This window comes from Mustela erminea, chromosome X, assembly GCF_009829155.1.
Source record: "Mustela erminea isolate mMusErm1 chromosome X, mMusErm1.Pri, whole genome shotgun sequence".
Taxonomy (NCBI): domain Eukaryota; kingdom Metazoa; phylum Chordata; class Mammalia; order Carnivora; family Mustelidae; genus Mustela; species Mustela erminea.
This window is the reverse complement of record NC_045635.1, coordinates 43,915,279-43,937,676: the sequence shown is the minus strand read 5'-3', so window position 1 is coordinate 43,937,676 and position 22,398 is coordinate 43,915,279. Positions and strand designations below refer to the sequence as shown.

At 42.4% G+C, this 22,398-nt stretch overlaps 1 protein-coding gene and 1 pseudogene across 3 annotated transcripts in view; one reads left to right on the top strand and one right to left on the bottom strand.

Annotated features, from left to right (window-relative positions):
• The window catches only part of SHROOM4 (shroom family member 4), a 207,963-nt gene that overhangs the window by 139,533 nt on the left and 46,032 nt on the right, over positions 1 to 22,398 (top strand). For 2 of the 3 annotated variants that reach the window (XM_032331862.1, XM_032331863.1), the window contains exon 3: positions 21,731 to 21,865. In XM_032331862.1, coding sequence (XP_032187753.1) covers positions 21,731 to 21,865 — 135 coding nt within the window. Of the gene's footprint in view, positions 1 to 16,616; positions 17,061 to 21,730; positions 21,866 to 22,398 lie in introns of those variants that run through there. The other variant, XM_032331864.1, reaches the window with a different exon arrangement.
• LOC116583773 lies at positions 10,425 to 10,524 on the bottom strand (annotated as a pseudogene).

Here is a 22,398-nt window from a genome sequence, read left to right as displayed (position 1 = left end):
GGCTCCACCAAAGTCCCTTCGCACCTAAATTTGAAGAGGTTCAGTCAGAACCATGATTCCTTTCAGATGAAATAGACACTCTGTAAATGTCAGTTCTGTCCCTCTATCTCAGCACTTACTATGGGTCAGATGCAGTGCTAGCAGCTCTCAAGTACATCATGTTCTCTAATCATGACAGCTCTCTTATAAGGTATTGGCATGAATATATCCCCATATTCCAGATGAAGAGATTGAAGTACAAAGAAATGAAGTAACTGGCACATCTACCATCTTATAACGAGGTCTGTCTGACTGTACATTGTTTGCTCTCTAAAAACCTCAGTTGGTTCCTGCCCACCTCCTTTCTTTGCTTCTGTCTCAGTACTATCTTCAGAGGCTTTAAATTTTTTTTAAGATTTTATTTATTTATTTTTCAGGGATAGAGGGAGAGAGAGCAAGCGAGCACGGGCAGACAGGCAGGCAGAGGCAGAGGCAGAGGGAGAAGCAGGCTCCCTGCTGAGCAAGGAGCCCAATGTGGGACTCGATCCCAGGACACTGGGATCATGACCTGAGCCGAAGGCAGCTGCTTAACCAAATGAGCCACGCAGGCGTCCCTCTTCAGAGGCTTTAAATTGAGTATTTCAATTTAGAGTGTCAAGAAATCCTTGTATTACTTGAAAAACCTTTAGGCCATGCATGCTTTCTCCCTTTCCTCACCCTGTAGTATCTTCAGTTGTAACCTCACATCCCAACAGAGCCCAGAGCAAAATCAAGTATAAATTGGTCTAAGAGGATAATTGAGTCTTAGTCACCCAGGCTTTAGCTTTGCCTTGACCTGGGACGCTTGCTAGTCTCAATGGAAGAATAAAGTAAGTTAATCAGCTCTTAGATAGGGTGAGAGTTAAGTTTCTAGGTGTGGGTCTGTGCAACTGAACTGATGATTGTTGGCTTCTTACGTTAAGTCATCCAATAGCTATCTGGTGGGTGAAGGCATCTTCTTTTCTGACCTGAAGCTAGGTCAGTCTCAGTCACTGGGAAAATACTGTCATTTGTATTCTGCATTCCTCCTGTTTCTTTGGGATGTGCTATCTTTAATAAAGCATGCATTAGGAGATACTGAGAAAAGAGTTTTTAATCTAGTGTTTTTCTCCCAATAGGTTTAAGTTGCCCCCAAAATGTGTTTGTATATGTATATGTGTGTTTTAGACTAAATATCACTGAAGAAGTCAACACCTCATTATGTGTAGGTTATTGCATTTGTGGAACAAAATCTCCCTTAAGTGATATAGCTACTGTGTGTCATAAAAAATTAATTCACTTTATGTGTGCATGTTTTCATTTCAGGCATCTTTAATAGGGAAATATATTCTGGTAGATTAGTTTGCAGTGTTTCTAAATAATAAATCATAAATACCAATAAAAGAAAACAACTAAAATGTGCATATTTGTGAGTCAATTATATGTTGATTAACCTTATGTGTTTTTGTCATAATTCTTATGATTGTCATTTTCCCTTGCTGTCAAACAACAATTCATTTTTGGTACATAAGATGCATAATTATGAATGTTAATACAGCACCCTGCTGCTTCTCATCCCCCTTTGCATTATGGCACGGATTTACTTTAGAGACACAATGGTACTTTCTCTTATTATTCATAGTAACTGTAATTAGACACTAAACTTGAGATATAAATATAAGATATAAATATACTTATTATTTACCTATTTTCTTAATTAGAATTTTTCTTACACCAAGATTCTAGAAAAATAATGTTTATAATTCAATTAAGAACCATGGGACCCTGTTTTAAAAATAAAAACGGAAAGAAAGGAATCTGTTATGAAGAATAGAGCAATGGTATTGGGGGTTTTAAGTGTAAACTCAGTAGTCAGTGGATATCGTGGAAATACTATGTAAGCCTCTAACCATCTCATAGTCTTATTCTTACGGGTGATTCAGGGCTGTACTTCCCACCTGACAGGGATCTGGTAAAGATTAAATAGGTACCTCATGAGAACATGCCTAGAACAATACATGATACCAGGTATATCACCAGTGAATGTACAGTTTTTAATATGCCATTTGAAAATTTATAAAGTAATAGGCATTTTCTAAACATCAATTCACCAAATATCTCTAAATAGCAAGTTCCTGTAATACAATGTCATTGATTTAATAAATATTTTTGAGTGTGAGTGCTTAGCATGTATGTAGCAATATGTTAAACATTGTGGTGGCAGTCATAGCAGAAGTATGCTCTAGCTCTGAACTCTAGTGAAGGGAGATGAGACATACATAGGTAAAATGGTTGAGCAAGGAAATACATGATTGTCAAAATGAGTGACACCAGCAACAAGTGATTATGAAAATTGGAAGAATAACACAAAAAGCTTGCAAAAAAATTTTAAAAAGAAGGGGAGGGTATTCATCCTTTCTGATGGAGGCATAATACTCCATTGTATATATGGACCATATCTTCTTTATCCATTCATCCATTGAAGGGCATCTTGGTTCTTTCCACAGTTTGGCAACTGTGGCCATTGCTGCTATGAACATTGGGGTACAGATGGCCCTTCTTTTGTATCAAAATGGACGGGACTGGAGGAGATTATGCTGAGTGAAATAAGTCAAGCAGAGAGAGTCAATTATCATATGGTCTCACTTACTTGTGAAGCATAAGGAATAACACGGAAGACATTGGGAGATGGAGAGGAAAAATGAGTAGGGGGAAATTGGAGGGGGAGACAAACCAGGAGTGACTGTGGACTCTGAGAAACAAACTGAGGGTTTTGGAGGGGAGGGGGTGGGGGTTAGGTAAGCCTGGTGGTGGGTGTTAAGGAAGGCATGTATTGCACAGAGCACTGGGTGTGGTGCATAAACAATGAATTTTGGAACACTGAAAAAAAAATAATACAAAACTTAATAAAATAAGAAATAAAAAGAGGAGGAGGTTGGCTGAATTCCTGAATGATACGCGGGAAGGCATAAAAAGAGGATGGAGAGAAACATAGGTTTGGAGACTATTAAGGAAGCCCATCCAACTTAATCAGTAAGAGGAAAATTTGAATAATCTATGGAAAGTCCATAAAAAGCAAACTTTATCCAGTAGGCAGTGGGGAGCTGCTGCAGGATTGTGAGTAGGTGAATAAGAATGAAATTAGTGTTTGTGGGAAACTGGTGTGGGTTGGACTGAATGTAAAGTGGCCATGTGGTGTGATTGTTTATGCAGAGTAGACTGGAAGAGTTAATGGGAGAGATATATCAAAGCCAAAAATTTGTGACTGATTCAGTACACAGGCTAAAGAAAAGGAGGAGGAGTAGTTACAAGGTTTGAGCCAGTCAAACTTTTAAAGATGTAAAGCAAACAAATAAGATTTTTAAAAAACTAAAGTAGGAAGAGTTAGGCTTGATGTTAATGTTTGTTTGGCTTTTCCTTGGTTTTCTCTTCAGTTTGAGTTGACTGATAAGATACGTAGAGATTCAACTGCAGTTGTAGGGCATAGGTAGAACTGGTGTGGTGCTTAGGGGAGAGATCAGTACCAAAGATTGCTCTAGACCCATAGAATGCTATTCCTAATCTAAACTAGTCTCAAGGGATGCCTGGGTGGCTCAGTCAGTTAAGTGTCTTGTCTTTGGTTTAGGTCATGATCCTGGGGTCCTGGGATGGAGTCCCACATTGGACTCCTTGCTTAGTGGGGAGTCTGCTTCTCCCTTTGCCAGTTGTTTCCCTCGCTTGTGCTCTCTTTCTCTCTGTGTCAAATAAATAAACAAAATCTTTTTAAAAAGAATAAACTAGTCTCAATTACACATAAGTATCTTTAGGTAGTCATTTTCTCCTAAAAACATCATCTGCCCTTGACCTTCATCCTCCTCTAACAATGATTCTCTTTCCCTTCACAGCTCAGCTCCTTAGGCTCTTGAAAAGTATTCTTCTATCCCTTGTCTCCCTTTCTTCCTTCCCATTTCCCCTGCAGTCTGGCTTCTTCCACTGTCACAATACTCTTCTCTGTATAGTTCCAAGGTACATTAGTATCCTCCAGGTTGAAAAAACAGGGAAGGAGCATCTTCCTTCTCCTTTTCCAATGAGCAATTTTAATAGAGTTTTTCAGCAGTATACTACAGAGGAAGGAAGGTAGCCACTGACATATAATAACACTGGTGTTAAACCATTTACCAACTGGCCAACCTTTAGCAAGTTACTTAATCACAATTTCCTGATCTGTACAAATATTTCTATAACCTTATGGAGTCACATGAGTAAGTGAGATGATATGTATAAAGCCCTTTAGAAGTAGTTGTTGCTTAATAAACACTAGCCTTGTTGAATACTTCTTTCTGGAAATTTCTTTGATTATTAAACATCTCTTTCTCCTAGTTTTCTTCCTACTGTTTATTTCCAGTTCTTTTTCCGTAATTTGTCTCCTAACTACTGGTATCCCCTAAAACAGTGGTCCTCAAACTTGAGTGTGCACTAGAATTCTCTGGAGGATTTGTTAAGGAACATATTGGCTCCCTCCTCCCCACAGTTTTTGATCTAATCAGGGGCCAAGGAGTTCTCAGATAGTGCTGGTGCTGCTGGTCTAAGTATTGAACTTTGAGAACTACTAATCTAAAGTTTGGTCTCAGACCCTCTTTCTCATTCTATGAACTTTTCTTGAGAGGCTTCAGGTACTGCTGATAACTCCCAGATTCCTGTATCCAGGGAAGACCACACTCCAAGATTCTGGATTCAACTGCATATTACACTAGCATGCCCAAGGTGATTCTAAAGTACATATGGAAATATAAATCTGTAAGATTAGTCAGGAAATGTCTGAAAAAGAAGAGTAATAAGGGAGAAAGGGACCAGTACCTTTCTAACACATAATAAAACTACAATAAATAAAACAGCTTAATTAAAACTGGCACATATTCATGTGTCAGATCAATGGACCATAATTAGGTCTAGAAATTGATCCAAAGACATAGTTTAGTATATGATCTTTTTTTTTTTTTAAAGATTTTATTTATTTATTTGAGAGAGAGACAGTGAGAGAGAGCATGAGCGAGGAGAAGGTCAGAGAGCGAAGCAGACTCCCCATGGAGCTGGGAGCCTGATGTGGGACTCGATCCCGGGACTCCGGGATCATGACCTGAGCCAAAGGCAGTCGTCCAACCAACTGAGCCACCCAGGCGTCCCGTATATGATCTTTAATATATGATTTTTTTCATGAAATTAAAGGTCTTTCTAAACAAGACACAAAGGAAGCCATCAAGGAGAAAACTGTTAAGTTCAACTACACCAAAGTTAAAATGTACAGCAGAACATAAGTGTATAAACAAAATCTAAAGATATAAGCCTGGGAAGGAGATTTTGCGTCTTTATATATAAAGAGCTCTTGAGACTGAGAATCACTAAAGAAAATACCAACAAATCATTGTAAAAGAGAAAAAAGGACCTAAAGAGGCAACTGAGAAAAAATAAAGTTGGTCTATAAAAACAAATGAAAAGATGCTCACCAAAACTCATAATTAAAGAAATACAGATTTATTTAAGCAACAACTCATGCCTTAAGATACAACTTATGAATGAACCTATGAGAATGGCAAAACTCAGAGCATTCAGTATTCATTATTTTTTGTCAAGCATGCAGAGAAACTCACTCTTACACCTTGCTATATACCTTCTACTCAAAATGTGATACTTGGGCCACCAGTATCTGTATCAACCCAGAGATTGTCAGAAATGCATTTCCAACCCAGAACTACTAAATCATAACCTGCATTTTAATGAGATCCCCAGGTGATTTGTTTGCACATTAAAGTTTGAAAAGCACTGCTGTAATACATTGTTGGTGAAAGTGCAAATTACCATAACCTCTTTGGATTTCAGGAGACTTTATTACAAACATTTACATATTTTGTGAACCACAATTCCACTTTATCTAATAGATATAATCATCTGTATGTAAAGATTACAGAGATATTCACTGCAGCATTATTTGTAATAACAAAAAAATAGACACAACCTCAGTATTCATTAACTGGATAATGGTTAAATAAACTGAACAACATTTCCATGGTGTAATACTATCCAGTTCTTAAAAAGTTGTGAAAAAATACACACAGATATGAAATTATCTGTTTAAGCATAAACATCAGGTTTCTGAACAGTATTCTTGTATGCTTTTTTGGTGTTCTATTTTTATTCCATTTTACAGATGATGTAAGTGAGGCAAAGATGTTAAATAACTAGCTCAAGGCCATTAGCTAGCAGTGATGAATTCAGATCCAGTCTGGTTCTAGAGCTTATGCTTTTAATACTATACCATACTGCTATTGGGGGATAAATAGGAAAGTGTTAACAGTGGTTTCCCTAGTAGTGTGGGGGACTCATTTTTTTGTATTGTTTGTACTCTTTGAATGGTTTGCCTTCTGCAAGTGTTGCTTTAAAAAAAATACTTAAAAATCAACTTGTCCAAAATTGGATTGATTTCCTCCCTATTCTTCTTCTTGTATTGGTGACAGGCTGAATCATTTACTGAAGTGAAAAATCTGGCAGATATTCTGGACTCCCTCCTCTTCTTTACTCCTCACATCTGTCCAATCAGACACCAAGATTTATTGGTCCTACCTCCCAGACAAGATAATTCTCAAATATACCTCTCCACTCTGTCCCTGAATCAGAGATCGCTTGGACTATAACTTTTATTTCCAAGTGGTCCACCTGCCTGCCTCTTTTCTCCCTACCAAATGTCAACTGAAACGTCTTCCCAAAATGCAAATCTGGTTCTGCCTCTGTCATACTTAAAATCTTGCACTTACTACCCAGTGCCTGTGGGAATGTCCAAACTCATTAACATGGTGACTTAGTTCTTCCATGTTCTGGCCCAGCCTGCTTCTCTAGCCTTACCTCTCACCACTCCTCCTCTCACATCCTACTCTCAGGATACCATTTTTGGCTCCCATTTCCATGATTCTCACATGCTATTCCTTCTACAGGAGTACATTTCATCTCATTCAATCCCTACCCTTCTGTCAAGGTCAGACCTCAAGCATGACCTCCTTCATGTAGATTTTGTACCTGCAGGTTAGTAGACGTTATGTATTCTGTACTAGGCAGGTCAAGATGCCCTAAAGTTCTGTTGTCTCTCAGTGTTCCACAGGATATATCTCCAGTGTGAAAGCCTTCTTGCCTGAATGCTCTGTGTTCATAATCCTTGTGGACTCCCAACATGGATTCCAACATGTGGACTCCCAACATTTTTCAATGCCTAGGTGGGAAGGGAAATTTTTTTTGTATTTTCATATTTCCTGTTTACATTGGTACCAGCATCGAATTCATTCATTCATTCATTCATTCACTCATTCAATTATTGAGAGCCAAGCAAGCACTATTCAAGATGCTGGGGACAAAAAAACAAAGAACAATACTTTAAAATTTTCCTTCTGTGATTCTTTTAGTGTTAGTATTTTCAATTTAAATCTATATTTATGTATGCGTTTTGTTTCAATTTTACAAACATTACCTTGACAAAATTTAAAATCCAATTTAAGTCAAGTCCAATTTTAAAAAAAATAACTGATTTGTTTATTCTCCATCCCAAGAGGAAGGAATGTGTATGATTGAGTGCAGGAGTGCATGCATGAGAGAGAGAGAGCAAGCAGTTACCTGCAGTGAGGAAACTGGGTAGGGAGTAAGTTGAGAGGCATGAGTAGGGGAATTCATATCCCTCAGAAGGAAAATAATTTTATTTCAATTCTTGCATTTTTTCTAAATTGCTGTTTGGAAAAGCCTCTATTAAAAAAATGAAAACCAAAGACATGAAAATCTTGAGCAACTAGAGGTTTATAAATGTAAATACATCAGATCAGGAAATTTCCCAGGGGCTCATGCAGGACGTTGTGGAACCATATGAAAGCCTTCACGGAGAGAAATTTCAGAAAGGGAGGTAGATATATAGCAGCGGCTCACCCGCTCATATCTCCTCCAAACAGAGAAGATGTGAGCAGTGAATTGCCCTCTTGGTTCTGAGACCTTCCTCAACATGAAGTAATGTGTTCCCTCCTGCCCCTGGAGCCCAAATTCTATTCAGGCAGCCCCCTTGACTATATACACAGTCACTGACAGTTGAAGAAAGGCTCCCAGGCTGCCTTGGAAGACAAGACCCCACATAAGTCAAAGCACCAGCAGCCAGTATTTTATTTATTTATTTGTTTGTTTGTTTGTTTGTTTGTTTTTAAAGATTTTATTTATTTACTTATTTGACTGAGAGAAAGAGAGAACAAAAGGAGTGGGGAAGGATAGAGGGAGAAGCAGACTCCCTGCTGAGCTGGGAGCCCAATGTGGAACTCAGTCCCCAGACCCTGGAATCATGACCTGAGCTGACAGCAGATGCTTAAATGACTGAGCCACCCAGGTGCCCAGCAGCCAGTATATAAAAGAAGCTGCTTGAAAATCTGTTTTTTTTTTTAATTGTGTTATGTTAGCCACCATACAATACATCATTAGTTTTTAATGTAGTGTTCCAAGATTCACTGTTTACGTATAACACCCAGTGCTCCATGCAATACAGGCCCTCCTTAGAAAATCTGTTTTAAAATGCATGGTAGCATTCTTTAGAGTGATGGCTCTCAAATGCGGGTGTGCAGTAGAATCACTTGGAGAGGTTGTTAAAATTCAGATTTCTGGGCCCGATTCCTAGAGTTTCTGATCCAGAAGATCTGGAGTCGGACCCCAGAATTTCATTTCTAAACCAGTTCTCAGTGATGCTGATGCTGATCTCTAGAAAAACTTCAAGAACCACTGTTTAGGGAAAAAGCAAAGGAATTTGAAAGTGAAGAACTTGGGTTCAGGCCTTGTGTGATTTATTTCGCCTCTGAGCCTGAGTTTCATCTTTCCTGCAGTAGAGTTTATAAGGTGGTTGTAAGGATTAAATGGAATGGTATGTATGAAAGTTCCTTGTGAACTATATACAAATATTAGAAATTAGATGTCTTCACTAATGGTACTTGCTGCCACACCCCACACCAGATTTTCCTGTGCCTTGTTCCCTCTCCATGAAATTTTGTCCAACCAAGTTCATCAGGCACCTGCGAAGAAACTATAGCCAAGGAGGCCTTGAGTAGGGCTCCTGGGTGGCTCAATCAGTTAAGCATCTGCCTTCAGTTCAGGTCATGATCCCAGGGTCTTCGGATCAAGTCCCACATTGGGCTCCCTGCTTCACAAGGAGCCTGCTTCTCCCTCAGCCTCTACCTCCTTCTCTCTCTCTCTCCATCTCTCATGAAAAAAATAAATAAAATCTTTAAAAAAGAAGAAGAAGAAGAAGAAGAAGACCTTGAGTAGTAATATTTTTCAACCCACTGGGCACAGCCATGATGCTGACCTTGACTTGACCCCTTTCCTTTGCCTGGTCTCCCTTCAGCTTGTTCCTTATTCTTCCAGCCCTGGCCACCTCTCACAGCAAAGAACAGTTTCCAGTGTTAATATTGGCATAAAAAACTGCCAAATGCTGGGGCTTGGGGATTTTTTTAGTTTGGGGGGGTTTTGATTTGGGGGTAGGGTTGGGTTTTGTTTTTGTTTTTGTTTTAGTAGTAAAATAAACAGAGGAATATACTACCAAGCAGCAAAGCATTTGTTGGGAAAGCATTTTGCTAGTTGGTGGCCTCTAGGCTGATTTGCCTGAGGGTGAAATCTAGATGTTTGAAATGTTAAGTGAAATGACAAGTATAATTGCAGATTCCTAACTTAAATGTATCAGACAGTTATATCCGACAACTGTCAGGGTAAATGATATCTCCATGTAGAATGGTGTCTTTTTTCTTTGAAAACCTTTTCTCATTCAGCTATAATGCATGTGTAGAGAAAACTTTGCAATTTTGTGAAGGTGTAAGAAATGTTAGAATGACCCTTAATTCCACCACATAGAGATAAATGCCTACTGGGAAGATATTAGTATATTTGTTTTCAGTCTTTTAATATGTGTATGATTGTACATGAATATATAGGTACATGCATATATATTTTTTGAATTGGGCTGGTACTACATACAGGTTTATATACTTTTTCTTTGGCTTACCATTGTATTCTGAGCCTTTTCCAGGATCATTAAGTAGTCTGGAGAAATATGGTTTTTAATGGTAGATTATTTTTCCTTCGTGTAGATGTACGATACTTCACTTAACTCTTCCTAAATGTCAGACACTTAGAATATTCCTGTTTTTAGCATCATAAATATCCCTGCAGTAGATGACACTTCATGTACATAAATCAATGTGTGCATCTCTAATTGCTCTCTTAGGATAGAATCCCAGGAGTGGAAAGACTGGATCAAAGGGTAGGAACATTTTTTAAAACAGATGTAATTCACATACCATAAAATTCATTACTTTCAAATGTGTCATTCAGTGATTGTCAGTATATTCACAAAGTTATGCAACCACAATGTTCTCTAATTCCAGGGGAGAAAAATGGAGTACTTCATAAATTTGCATGTCATCCTTTGCAGGGGCCATGCTAATCTCTATATCATTCCAATTTTAGTGTATGTTGGCTGAAACAAGCACAGTGGGAACATTTTGATGTCTCTTGCTACACTACATTTCCCTCCAGCAAGCGTGTACCTATATCCCTTCCTACCTAGCAATGCGTAAGAATGCCTGTGTCCTGTCACTTGGTGGACACTTAGTTTAAAAATACATATTGCCGATATCTTTGAAAAATGACTTTATTGTTGTGTCTCTTTGATCAGCTTTTCTTCTTCTCCCACCTGAACTCTAGCTGTTCTGTAGAGACCTGTCACCTACCCTCTTTGTACACATTTACCACAGGCAGTTACATCTAATGCAGCAGCATCAGCTGCCTCGTCTCGGGATAACGACTGCATGTTCATAGCCTGCCCTAATCTCTTTCTAGCACTGCAGCCCAGACATTAAGCTTCTTGCTGGGCATGCCTATCTACATAATTTGACAGCCTATGGAACAAACTCTTGTCAAAAATAAAATACTTCTCCCAAACCCAGCTCCTGCTCCAATTTCCCTATTTAGATGAGCGATACCACTGCTCTCCCACATGTTTCATGGTCACATTACCCCCATTCTCTCCTTCATATTTAATTAGTAGTCCAACCCTGTTGATTCTGATTCTCATGTCCTCCCTCCCAGCCTTCCCTTCCGCCGCCCCCCCTCCGCTGCCCTGCTCTAGTTCTACCTTTTACTGTATATGTGGTGCCAGCCTGCTTACTTCTCTATGCTTTCACTATTTATCCACATAATTTGTCCTACACTTGGCTACCAGAATAACCCTTCGCACACACTGATTTTTACCATGTTGCTGTCCTATCCTGGAGCCTCCAAAGCCTCTCTCTTGTCTCTTGGGTTATATAAAGTAAATGCTTTACCCTAACACTTATGGGCTGCCATATTCTCACCGTCATTTTAATTTTACTTCCCGTGTGCCTTATAGAAACTGTACGTTCTTCATTCAGCATATTCCTGATTTCTCCCCTCTTGTTTATGCAAAACTTGGCATGACTTCTCCAGTCTCCTCCAGTTTAAACTGAGTCTTCATTTTGGCATGTGCCATGGTACCCTTCCATGCACCTTAAATGTAGATGGAAACTCCATCAATGTTTGAATAAAAGAATGGTGAGGACTGCCAATTTTTTTTTTTTTAGCACTACTAATGACTTAGTTTCGGGAATGAATTCTGTGCTAAGAAGGTACAGATGCCAGATGACCCAAATGTCATGGCTTCCTTTTCCCTCACTCTCCGCATTCAATCCATCAACAAATCCTGCCAGCTCTACCTCTTTGAGACATCTCTAATCAAGCTTCTTTTCTCTACCCTACTGCTTCCTCCCTAGAAAAAACCACCATGATCTCTTACCTATAAGAGCCTTTTTAACTGGTTCTCTGGCTCCTACTCTTGTCTTACCTAAATCCATCAGCCAGGTGAGATCTTTATAAAATTTTGATCATTTGGACATTAGCAATGTCCACTCTCTTTCCACTGCACTGAGATTTAAATGTATGCTTCTTACCTTGGCCTTTGAAAATGACCTGGCCTTGGCACTTTTGCAACCTCTTCTCCCACTACTGTCCACCTAGCTCACTGTAGTCCAGGTCCACTGCACATTGACCCCTCCTTATTGTCATCTTTGCTCAAAGCAGAGTAAGTGGGTGTTCTTTGTTCTACTGGGGTATTCACTATTGTTGGCTATCATCCTAAGGCTTCATGGCCTTACTAGTGGGGGTGAATTGAAGAGTGGCCAGAAGTAATTCTGAGGGCTTTGAGGCTTGACTTTGGGGGAAACCTCTGTGGGTTCCATCATCTCCCTGAAAAGGGATCTCTAATACTGAGTTTGAGTGGAAGAAGATATTTGGCTTAAAGGGAGAAGAACGGAAATTTTGTATTATTCCCATAACCTCCTTCCCACAGGATACTACAAATACTACTAATAGAAACCAGAGCTGAAGGACAAGCATCCTCTACCTTCTTTATCATTGGGGGTGTTGGTTTACACAGCAGAAGCTGACTCAGAAGATGGTGCTCTATGAACCTGTTGTCATTTTCTCTGTGTGCTCTCCAGAAGTCTCTTTCAGGCCTCTGGTGGGGCACTCAGCTTTTGTAACAGGAAAGTGAGAAAAACTCTCTTTCATTATTCAGATTCCTGACTTGCTTCCCTTGCTTTTAGAAGCTGTGTAATATGCACTGTTAACCACCTTGCCTTTAGGATCACTGACAATAAGCAGTCTATGATGGGTATGTCTTATTAGACTATACAGAGAAAAACTAAAATATGTTCTCCAGCCCACTCTGAAAGAGAATTCTAAGTACTATGTTTCTCAAGTACTAAGCATTTTTTAGCCACTTAGTATTTGGAAGGCTCTCCTGCATCATTCACAGTTTGCCTCTTTCCAGCCTTTAGAAAAAGAGGTGTCCCCATGTTTTAAAGATTTCAATGTGAAAAATGGATACATGAAGACAAAAGTTCAAATCAGATGAAATGTCACTGTCTGCATGAAGAGCCAGAAGGCACCCCCTGACACACACCACAGCATTTGAGGGAGTCTCTCCACCACAGCATCCCCTTTCTTATTCACTACCCTGGGTTTCCTTTTGCCTATGGATGGACCCCAGCATGGAGGGTGGAGAGGGTGATCCAGTGGATTTATATGAAAGAACTTGACCTGAATATTCAGAGAAAGGAGGGGAAGTTGCAGGAGGTGGGGGAAGGTGGGGAGGCAGAACAATACCAAAGCCCTTCTACATAAAATACCCACATTTCAGGTGATCCAACTTATAACTTCCCCAGACTGACAAGAAAGCCACTGTTGTCAAAGTTGTCATTAAAATTATACACACACACGTATACATGTTTCCTGTTGGTTTGGTCTGTAATAAGAAATGATCTCTGGATCACCAGGCTGCAAGCCCCCACTCCCGGCCACTAACGGTGGGATGTGAGTGGGCCTTCATAGCTCTGTATCCCTCCATGATGATCAAGCAGCTTTTCCCCTATTTTGTCAGATAAACAAGCTGTGCATTGTTCTGTCCGCCGGTCCATGTGCAGGCTTCCCTTCCTGCTGAGCTGGCCAGAATGGGTTTGGCCTCCTTCGTGTGGGGCAGGTGGAATGTGATATTCAGGGGGAGGCTGGAAGAACCACAGAAAGTAAACAGAGCTAATCAAGGACTCTCTTCTGTACTTCTCCTTATCTAAATACTTTCAAAAGAGGAAAGAGCCTGCAACAGATTATGGCCCAGACCTTGGATTAACACAATCCCCGGCAACACAGACCATATTTTCCTTCTTGCTCTGGGTTGGGGCAGAGTCATTGTTCTCTTTCTCTATTTGCCTCTACATATTGCTTGACAGGTCTGCTGGAAGCCAGGCTCCGAGACAGGTAGTGCTGTCAGAAGATACTGGGGTGACAGCCCACGAGGGCACTCATTCCAGAATTCTTCTGCCTCCATCTCCTCATCTCTCAGAAGTTTTTATCAGAGGGCTCTTCTGGGAGCTAGCTTCTGGCTTATCTGCCACTTTCACCTGCATGTGCTCATCCTCCTCTTGCAGCTATGCCAAGTTCTTATTTTCTGAGTGCTTGGAAAAGAAGCAGTCATCTTGGGATGCCTCGGTGGCTCAGTTGGTTAAGCATCTGCCTTCAGCTAGGGTCATGATCCCAGGGTCCTGGGATCAAGTCCCACATCAGGTTCCTTGCTCAGCAGGGAGTCTGCCTCTTCCTCTGCCTCTCTCTCTCTCTCTCTCTTTCTCTCTCTCTCTCCCTCTCTCTCTGACACATAAATAAATGAAATCTTAAAAAAAAAAAAAAAGGAAGCAGTCATTTTTACCTTCCCCCAAACACAGGAGGTTATACTTGGCCATGTAATCTGGAACTCAGCCCTGCTAAGGGAGAGGATCCCCCTTTCACCCCCAACCCCTCCCCCAGCTTCTTTCCCAAATCTCAAATTGGCCAAATGGCTTGTGTTCCTCTTTTATCTTCCTTTGCCTATGGATTTTTCAAGTATAAGCTGTGCCTACCTGCCCATCCTCTCACCTCATCTGGTCACTCCCTAGCTCATCTGCCCTCCCCACCTCCCCTACCTCAGGAAGTCTCACAAACATGATTGCACCTCTCGTTATAATTTCCTCAACCTCACCTGGGTACTGAAAAGGCCAGGCTGCCATCAAACTCCTTCTTCTTTATTTTGTTAGGAAGTGAGGATCGGCAGGCCTCATCAGGGAATCACACTGGTTTTTGCTGGGTTGCTGAGTGGAAGGAGGAAGGCACTTGATGACCAGAAGATTGGGGAGGCCTGGCACTGAGGCCTGAGTAATGACAGGAGAAGAGATTGTTTATCCTGCTGCTTTTTCAGACCAGGGGTTATCCTGTAGTGTACCATTAATGGTACCGTATTGTGCATTGTCAAAGAATGGTGATCACACCACTGACAGCAGCGTTACTGGAGAGCTTGTGAGAAAATCAAATCTGGAGCCTACTCTAGACCTACTGACTCAGAATCTGCATTTTAACAGGATGGCCAGGCTATTAGTACGCCCACTAAAGTTTGAGAAGCTCTGAGTATCCAAGTACAAGGTTTGGCTTTTGAATCTTTTTTTTTTTTCCAAAAATATTTTATTAAGTTTTGTATTCAATTCCAGTGTAGATACAGTGTTAAATTAGTTGCAGGTGTACTATATAGCTATTCAATGCTTCCATATAACTCCTGGTGCTCATCCCAACAAGTGCACTCCTGAATCCCGATCTCCTATTTCACCCACCTCCCCTCTGGTAACCATTGGTTTTGGACCTTCTTTTAACTAGTCCTTTCTCTTTCATCTTCATTTGGATTAAAAAAGTTATTTTTCTTGCTATTAACCGTACTTTTGCCTGTTATTATTTGGGGTAGAAGATAACATTAACAGCAGGTGCCAATTATTGAATGCCAGTGGGTAAGAAAATGGAAGCCCTGTGACATGCCCAAGTCCAAACCAGGAGTGAGTAGTGAAGCTGAGACTCCAAGCCAGATTGATATGCCCATAAAATCCCCAGCCTTTCCCTATACAGTACTAGCTACCAAAGGGAGGCCTATGGGCTTCTTTGGATGGCACCAGCCTTTTGGGGAGTAGACAAAAGTCAACCCAGACTTCCCCAGATGGTACATACGGAGGAGAGGGGAAGAGGCTCCAGGAACAATTTCCCCAGAGAGGAATAGCCTGGGCATGCTTTTTGTCCTGAGGGGACCCATATAATCCCTCTTGGGCCAGAAATTGCTGGACTTTGGACCAGAGGCCAAGGGAAACTGGAATGGGGATTAGGAATATTACAAAGGGCAACCCCCAACTCTAAATCCCTGAGAGAAATTAAACTCTGATGCCTGACTTGGGGCTTGGGATATAAGAAACTCATGTGTGGCTGCTCTGGTTTCTGGCTATCACACATGTCAGTGAGGATGTCATCTGAAGCCCCAGCCTGGGGCCCAGGACTATTACATCACAGCATGTTTAGCTGGAAGGGTCATTTGTTTCAATGGAGTCAACATTTTATTTTGCAGAGAGAAAACAGAAGCTCAGAGAGGAGGAGTAAGTTGTCAGAAGTCCGAGCAAATTCACAGCAGAGCCAGAGATGCTGACTCCAAGCACCACTATTCTGGAGTTGAGGTCTCTGCCGCAAAATAAGGTTTTCCCTGGATTGGCTCAGGTGCCCATAGGAAGTGCAGACCCTGTAAAATATGACCCAGACTGGTTTATAAGTCTTTCTGCCTCAACAGAACCTTCTCCTTGGAAAATCTCTAGGTCACTTGCTCCCAGCTATGTAAAATAAGCAGTAGTCCTTCCTCCTTGCTCTTCTAGACCTGGAGGCTGCTAGCCTTGGCTGATCTGGGCTTCCCTTTTCTGGGGCCCAGCAGACCTACAGAGATGGCTGGGTGGGGTCAGCTTGGTTCAGGAAGCACAGGAATTCTTTTAAGTGTATGTGTCTGGGGTATTTTTCTCTCTCACTTACGTGTATTTTTAAAAATTCTTTTTAGACACTCGCTTTATCTTTCCCAAACATCATTTCCTTGCTCCTTTCCTGAGTTCTAGCAGTGGCTGGGGGCCCAGCTTCCTTATTGGCCCCTGAGCTGTGGAAGGGGGTGGGCCAGGACCCAGAGGAGGCTGGAGTAGGGAACAGGGGGGCTGTTTATGCTGCTGGAACTGCCTTTCATCCTTCCCTTTGCCACCAGGGTGCTGGCTGGTTTCTGGAGCAGCGTCTTCACTCCTTCAGTCCTGCTCTCTGACACTGGCTTTCGGTCCCTACAGTTGTGGCCACATCTAGGTCCAACGGTTGGTGACCATACCTTGCCTTCAGTGCTACTCCTCTCTGTTCTTGGAACTGGGACCTGACTGTGCCTGAGGCCCTTGGATCACACTCAGGAGCTGGGGCTGATGGCCCATGATCTCAGGAGGTCTTAAAAGGAAGGCAGACGGGTCCCAGCTAAGGGAAGATCCAGCCTGCAGGAAGGAGCCCAGGGGTCTGGCTGGAGGGGTCCTTGGGCACCTGAGCTGATTGGATACCCATCTTTCTCCTAATCCATCTCCCCACGAGGGACAAGTTCCATGGTAGGTACTGCGGGTAGTCATGGCTGCTGCCCCTCTCCCCACCTCAGCTTTCTTTCTTTAATATACCTTTCTTTGTTTCCTAAGGAAGGAACTTTGGGACAATGAATGGTTGGGTATGTACTAATGACAATGTCTGAGCCAAGCATGGGAGAAAGGGCAGGCCACTGGTGTCATTCCTTCCATGCCTAGGCCTGGAGCTGCATGGTTGGTGGTTGGCATTTTCTTGCCTCTCTGCTTTTTTCTCTTCATCCGTCTTCCCCACTGCCTAAAGGGGGTATGGTTTAAATCTAGGACCACTGGGACTTTCCTTTTCTGACTGCTTCTTGTGGAAAGAGCCAAGAGGAGCCTCAGATATACCAGCTCGTTGAGACAGGACCCTCTTTGGGGAGGAGGGGTCATGCGGTATCCTAGAAAGGACTGGAGGTTCTAAGCCTCATCCTCATGCCAAAGCAATTTCAGTTTTCTGAAGCTGGCAATGCAGTTCAGCTTTCTGTTACCTGTTCTTTTTTTCTTTTTAAGTTCATGGTATGTCAGGCACTCTTCCAAGTGATTTCACACATGTGATCACATTGAATTCAGGCTACAACTCATGAGTAAAGAATAGTTATCTTCATCATTTTACAGATAAAGAATCTACAGCTCAGGGAAGTGACTTGCCCAAGGTCACAAAGCTAGCAGTGGAATGTAAGTATGGACTATCTCCAAGTATATGGATGTTTAGGAATAATACTAGACCAAGTATCAGACCCTGTAGATAGTTTCCTCTCCTTTCCCAAACTAGCACTAAAAGGCCCCAGCTCTAGCTGTAGTAACTCTGCTAGGATTTTTCTTCCCCGTGTTTGGGGTTTTGTTCCCATGGTCCCAAAGTCCCTACTGCCTTGCTTCTGTCTCCTTTTGGATTGTTTCCTACTCTTGGAGAAACTATAGAGAGTAGGGACCTTTGCAAGCTATGTTTCAAAGTGTGGCAAGGGAGTGTTGTAGCAGAACCTTGACATTGGTTAGACAAACCCATTGGGAGTACTCTTGAACCATCGAGAAGAACAAATCTGAGCTGATAACCCTTGTTAGAGACTATGTATTATTTGTTGACTGCTTGTTATGCATCAGGCTGTGTCTCAGATGCTTTGAGAATATTATCCTTAATCCTCACAATAACCTAGCCAGGTAAGGACTATTGTTCCCTTTCTCAGATAAAATCAAAGCGCAAATGGCTTAAGTGACTTGTGTAGAATCACACATCCAAAGTGATAGAGTTAGGATATGAACAAAGATCTGTCTACTTGTGTCTGTCTTCTTGCTTACTGACCTAATACAGTTGGTGGGATGAAATGATGATAAGCAATATAAAAGCATCATATTATTATTGGTAAATTGTGAGGACTCAATTACTAAGGACAAGCACCCGGGAGGACACAGTACTTGAGCAGCACCTGGAAGAACAGGTGGGATTCAGATTGACAAAATGAGAGGGGGATCCCAGGAAAAGGAGACAGTTAGAATAATATCTACAATTGGTTGAGGACTTACCAGACTGTGTTCTAAGCAACTCACATGCATTGTCTCATTTGTTCTTTACAACTGCACAAATTAGTTATTTTATCTCCCATTTAACTGCAGTAGAAACTAGAGCTCTTGAGAAGTGAAGTCACTATGTAACCAACAGAGCTCCTAAGTGGCGGGGCTAGAATTCAAACCAAGGTGCTCCATCTCTAGAGCCTGTGCTAGATTCTGTTGGGAAACCAACAGCAAAGACACAAAATTGCTTTCAGGCCATGATTGGAGCACAGCCATGGGAGAGTGGGCTGGATGGGTAAAGCTATCTTAGAGACGACCTTGAAAGTCAGATCCAGTTTCTATTTGCTGCGGAACAGGGTAAGAAATAGGGAGCCAGTAAAGATTCTTGAATAGATGAATGCCACAATTCAATTGGTGTTTGACACAGTGTAATCTTAAAAGCAATGACTGGAGGGGCAACTGCGTGGCTCAGTTGGTTAAGTGTCTGCCTTCAGCTCAGGTCATGATCCCGGGATCCTGGGATTGAGATCTACACTGGGTTCCCTGCTCAGCTGGGAGTCTGCCCTTCTTCTCTGCACCCCCACTCATGCTTTCTCTCTTTCTCCCTCTCAAATAAATAAATAAAAGCTTTAAAAAGTAAAAGCAATGACTGGCGGTGGAATAAGGGGAGACTGGCTGGCAGACTGACACACTATTATGGATATAAAGTGTTAAGGGCCTGGACTAGACCAGAAGGGGTTGGTGGCAGGTTCTTTGGAGGAGAAGTGTGATTATGTGAAATAGTCTCAGTGAAAATGAGAGAGAGAAAGAGAGAGAGAGAGAGAGAGAGAATCCAGAAAGATATAAAAAAAAACTCAGTAGAACTCAGGGAGGGATTAGATGGTTGGGGAGAAGGTGGTATCAAGGCTAACCACCCAAATGTTAAACCCTGGACTCAGAAAAACTTTAGAAATCCTGGATGTAGAAGAAGGTCCCCAAATAAGAAAGGTACCCTGTTCTCTACTGTATCCTCCCTCGGTGCCTAGAAGCATAATACATAGTAATCACACACATGGTTCATATTACTTCCATGATCTGCTTTATACACAGTTGTTAATGAGTGACTACCAGGTAATAATAGCTGGAAAGACTTCTAGTGTCATGGCTTTGTGCATGAGTCTCTGGAACAGGCACCCAACCTCCTCCTCTGCCAAGGTCTTCTTGTGCCTCGAGCCTCCCTGATGAGTACTCTGAAACCCATAATAGAACACTATAGTTAATAGTGGAGGCCTCGTTTGGCTTTCCTGCCCATAAATCGTAGCCAGTGCTGCTGACCTGTGGCTCTGATTCCTGACCTTTGACAAACAGCTTCCCTTGCCCTTCCTCTCACACCTCCTTGTCTGTGTCTGCCCTGTTACCACTCAACCCACGTTTACCCCAGCAAGGCCATTCTCCTCAGGACTACTTTTTTAGGCCTTGGGCCTCTAAAGCCTTGCACTGCTGGGATTTTCTGTGTTTCCACAGCAGGGAGGCGCATTCCCAGCTAGGATGGAATCTAGTTTAAGTCTATCCACTACTGCTCCTGGAAGGTAGAGAGCTGATTTATCTCACTAGATAACAAGATTGTTCAAAACAGGGCCCCTTATCCTAGTCAACTCTGTACCCTCAGTGTCTAGTATGGAGCCACAGTAAATGGCTGCATAAATCAGTAAAAAAGCTGTCCGATCTCTCTCCCCCTCTCTCATCTCCTTATTTGTCATTCTTTTCTCTTACTCTGTCATTCATCTCTCTCTCTATCACCCATTTTCCTTTACTATGTATTTCTCTATAATCTCAGATTTCTCCCTTTCTGTCATTTGTCTTGGTATCCTCTCTCACTCTTTTTTTTTTTTTTTTTAGATTTTTATTTATTTTTTTGAGAGAGAGCACATGCAGTCAGAAGGGCAGACGAAGAAGGAGAGACAGACTCACTGCTGAGCAGGGAGCCCGATGTGGCACTCGATCCCAGGACCCTAGAATCATGACCTGAGCCAAAGACAGACTCTTAACCGAGTGAGACACCCAGGCGCCCCAATCCTCTCTCACTCTTATCTCTATCATCCACCTGGTCCTTCTGACATCTGTCTCTTTCTTGCTTGCTTCCTTGCTTTCTCCCCCTCCCTCCTCCACCTCATCAGTCTTCTCTTAATCTTCTGGCACGACCCATGTCCCGCATGTGCTCTGCTCTTCCCCCATGTCATTCTGCCCCCACTTGCAAGGGCGACGTCTCTTCATGGGGAATATACCAGAGGAGAGGAATGGGTCTTGTCTAAGCTGGTCAGTGCAAGAGTATGGCAGCAGCCTCCAGCACCAGACAGACCCTGTGATTACATCCCGGGCCTTGGCCTCAAACCTGTTTCCCTTTAGGTACCCTTGCTGGGCTGAACGGCCAGTCTCCTCTGTCAGCCTCGCCCTGCACCTTCACCACTCTGTGCTATATTCCCTGGCAGGAGCTGGGGTTCCTTGCCAGCCCCCCTTTGCCGACAAATGCAGGCATTTCACCTCTGTCCCCATCTTATCCTTCTCTTTCAGGGCCTTCGTCAGGTTTTATTTGTATTAGCTCTCTCACTCTCACTCATCTGTAAGCTCTCAAGGGCAGAGACCATGTTTCATTCATCTTGGTGTCCCCAGAGCTGTGCACAGTTGGTACATACAACAAATGCTTATCAAATGAACAAGTGAAAATTGGAGGATTTGCAGCCTCTTGTTGACTTGTTTGAACTTCCTAATCACTTGCCTCTTCTTTTCTTAGAGAGAAATGAGAATACTGACCAGACTGATTTTTTCCCCAAGAAAACTTGGGGTAGCTCAGTGTTTACTGGGAAGTAATACTCATTTCTTCCACAGATACTTACTGAGCATCTACTGTGGTGTCTAGCACTGTTGTTTGTGCTTGGGATACACCCACAAGCAAAACAGCCCAGGGAAGCCAACATTCTGTATAGCCACACCTCACCCTGATGATGAAGGGAATTTGAAAGCTGGGAGCTAAGGAGGGCCACTAAGATTCCTATATCAGCTCCTTGCAAGATGTTCTACTTCATTTAAGGGAAAGAGGGGGTGGTGGCGGAAGCTGCATGGGAAGTGATTTCAGCTCTGGTTCCCTAAGCTGACTTCCTGTCCCTTTCTTGCTGTAGGAGAAACGCCCCTGTCAGTAGGCCGCACTCATGGCATGTGGCCAAGCTGCTGGAGGGATGCCCTGAAGCGGCCACCACCATGCATTTCCCTTCTGAAGCCTTCAGCTTGTCCTGGCATTCCGGCTGCAACACGAGGTGAGTCTAGAACCCTCCCCCTCAAGATGGGCTGGAGGGTAGACAACCTGGCCATGCCCCCTTTTCTGCTCTAGCGCCTATTGGATGGCAGAGTCCAGAGTGCTATAATGGAAAATGGAGTGGGATTCTGTAGTCCCCGTGTTCTAGGTCTTGGCTACTTACTGCTGAATCTCTTTGACTTTGGGACAGTCCCTTTCCTTCTAGAAAATATTTCCTTGAAATACTTACTTCATGTGGCTTGCAAAACACCACACTCTCTTGCTTCTCATCCTACTTCAATGGCTGCTCCTTTGATGTATTTTCCCTTGATTCTTCCACATCTCCCCAACCCCCACCCCGGTCTCTAAATGCAGGAGGGAACCGGAGCTCAGTTCTGGTCCTCTTCTCTAGCTACAGTGACTCACTGGTGATCTCATCCAGAGTTCATCAGCTCTGTCACAGAGCCAAAGCCTTCAGACTGGGCACCTCCCTGAATGACAGAGTCTACTTGCCATGAGGATCTCTCAATTTAGTGTCCTGGTATTGCCTGTTGT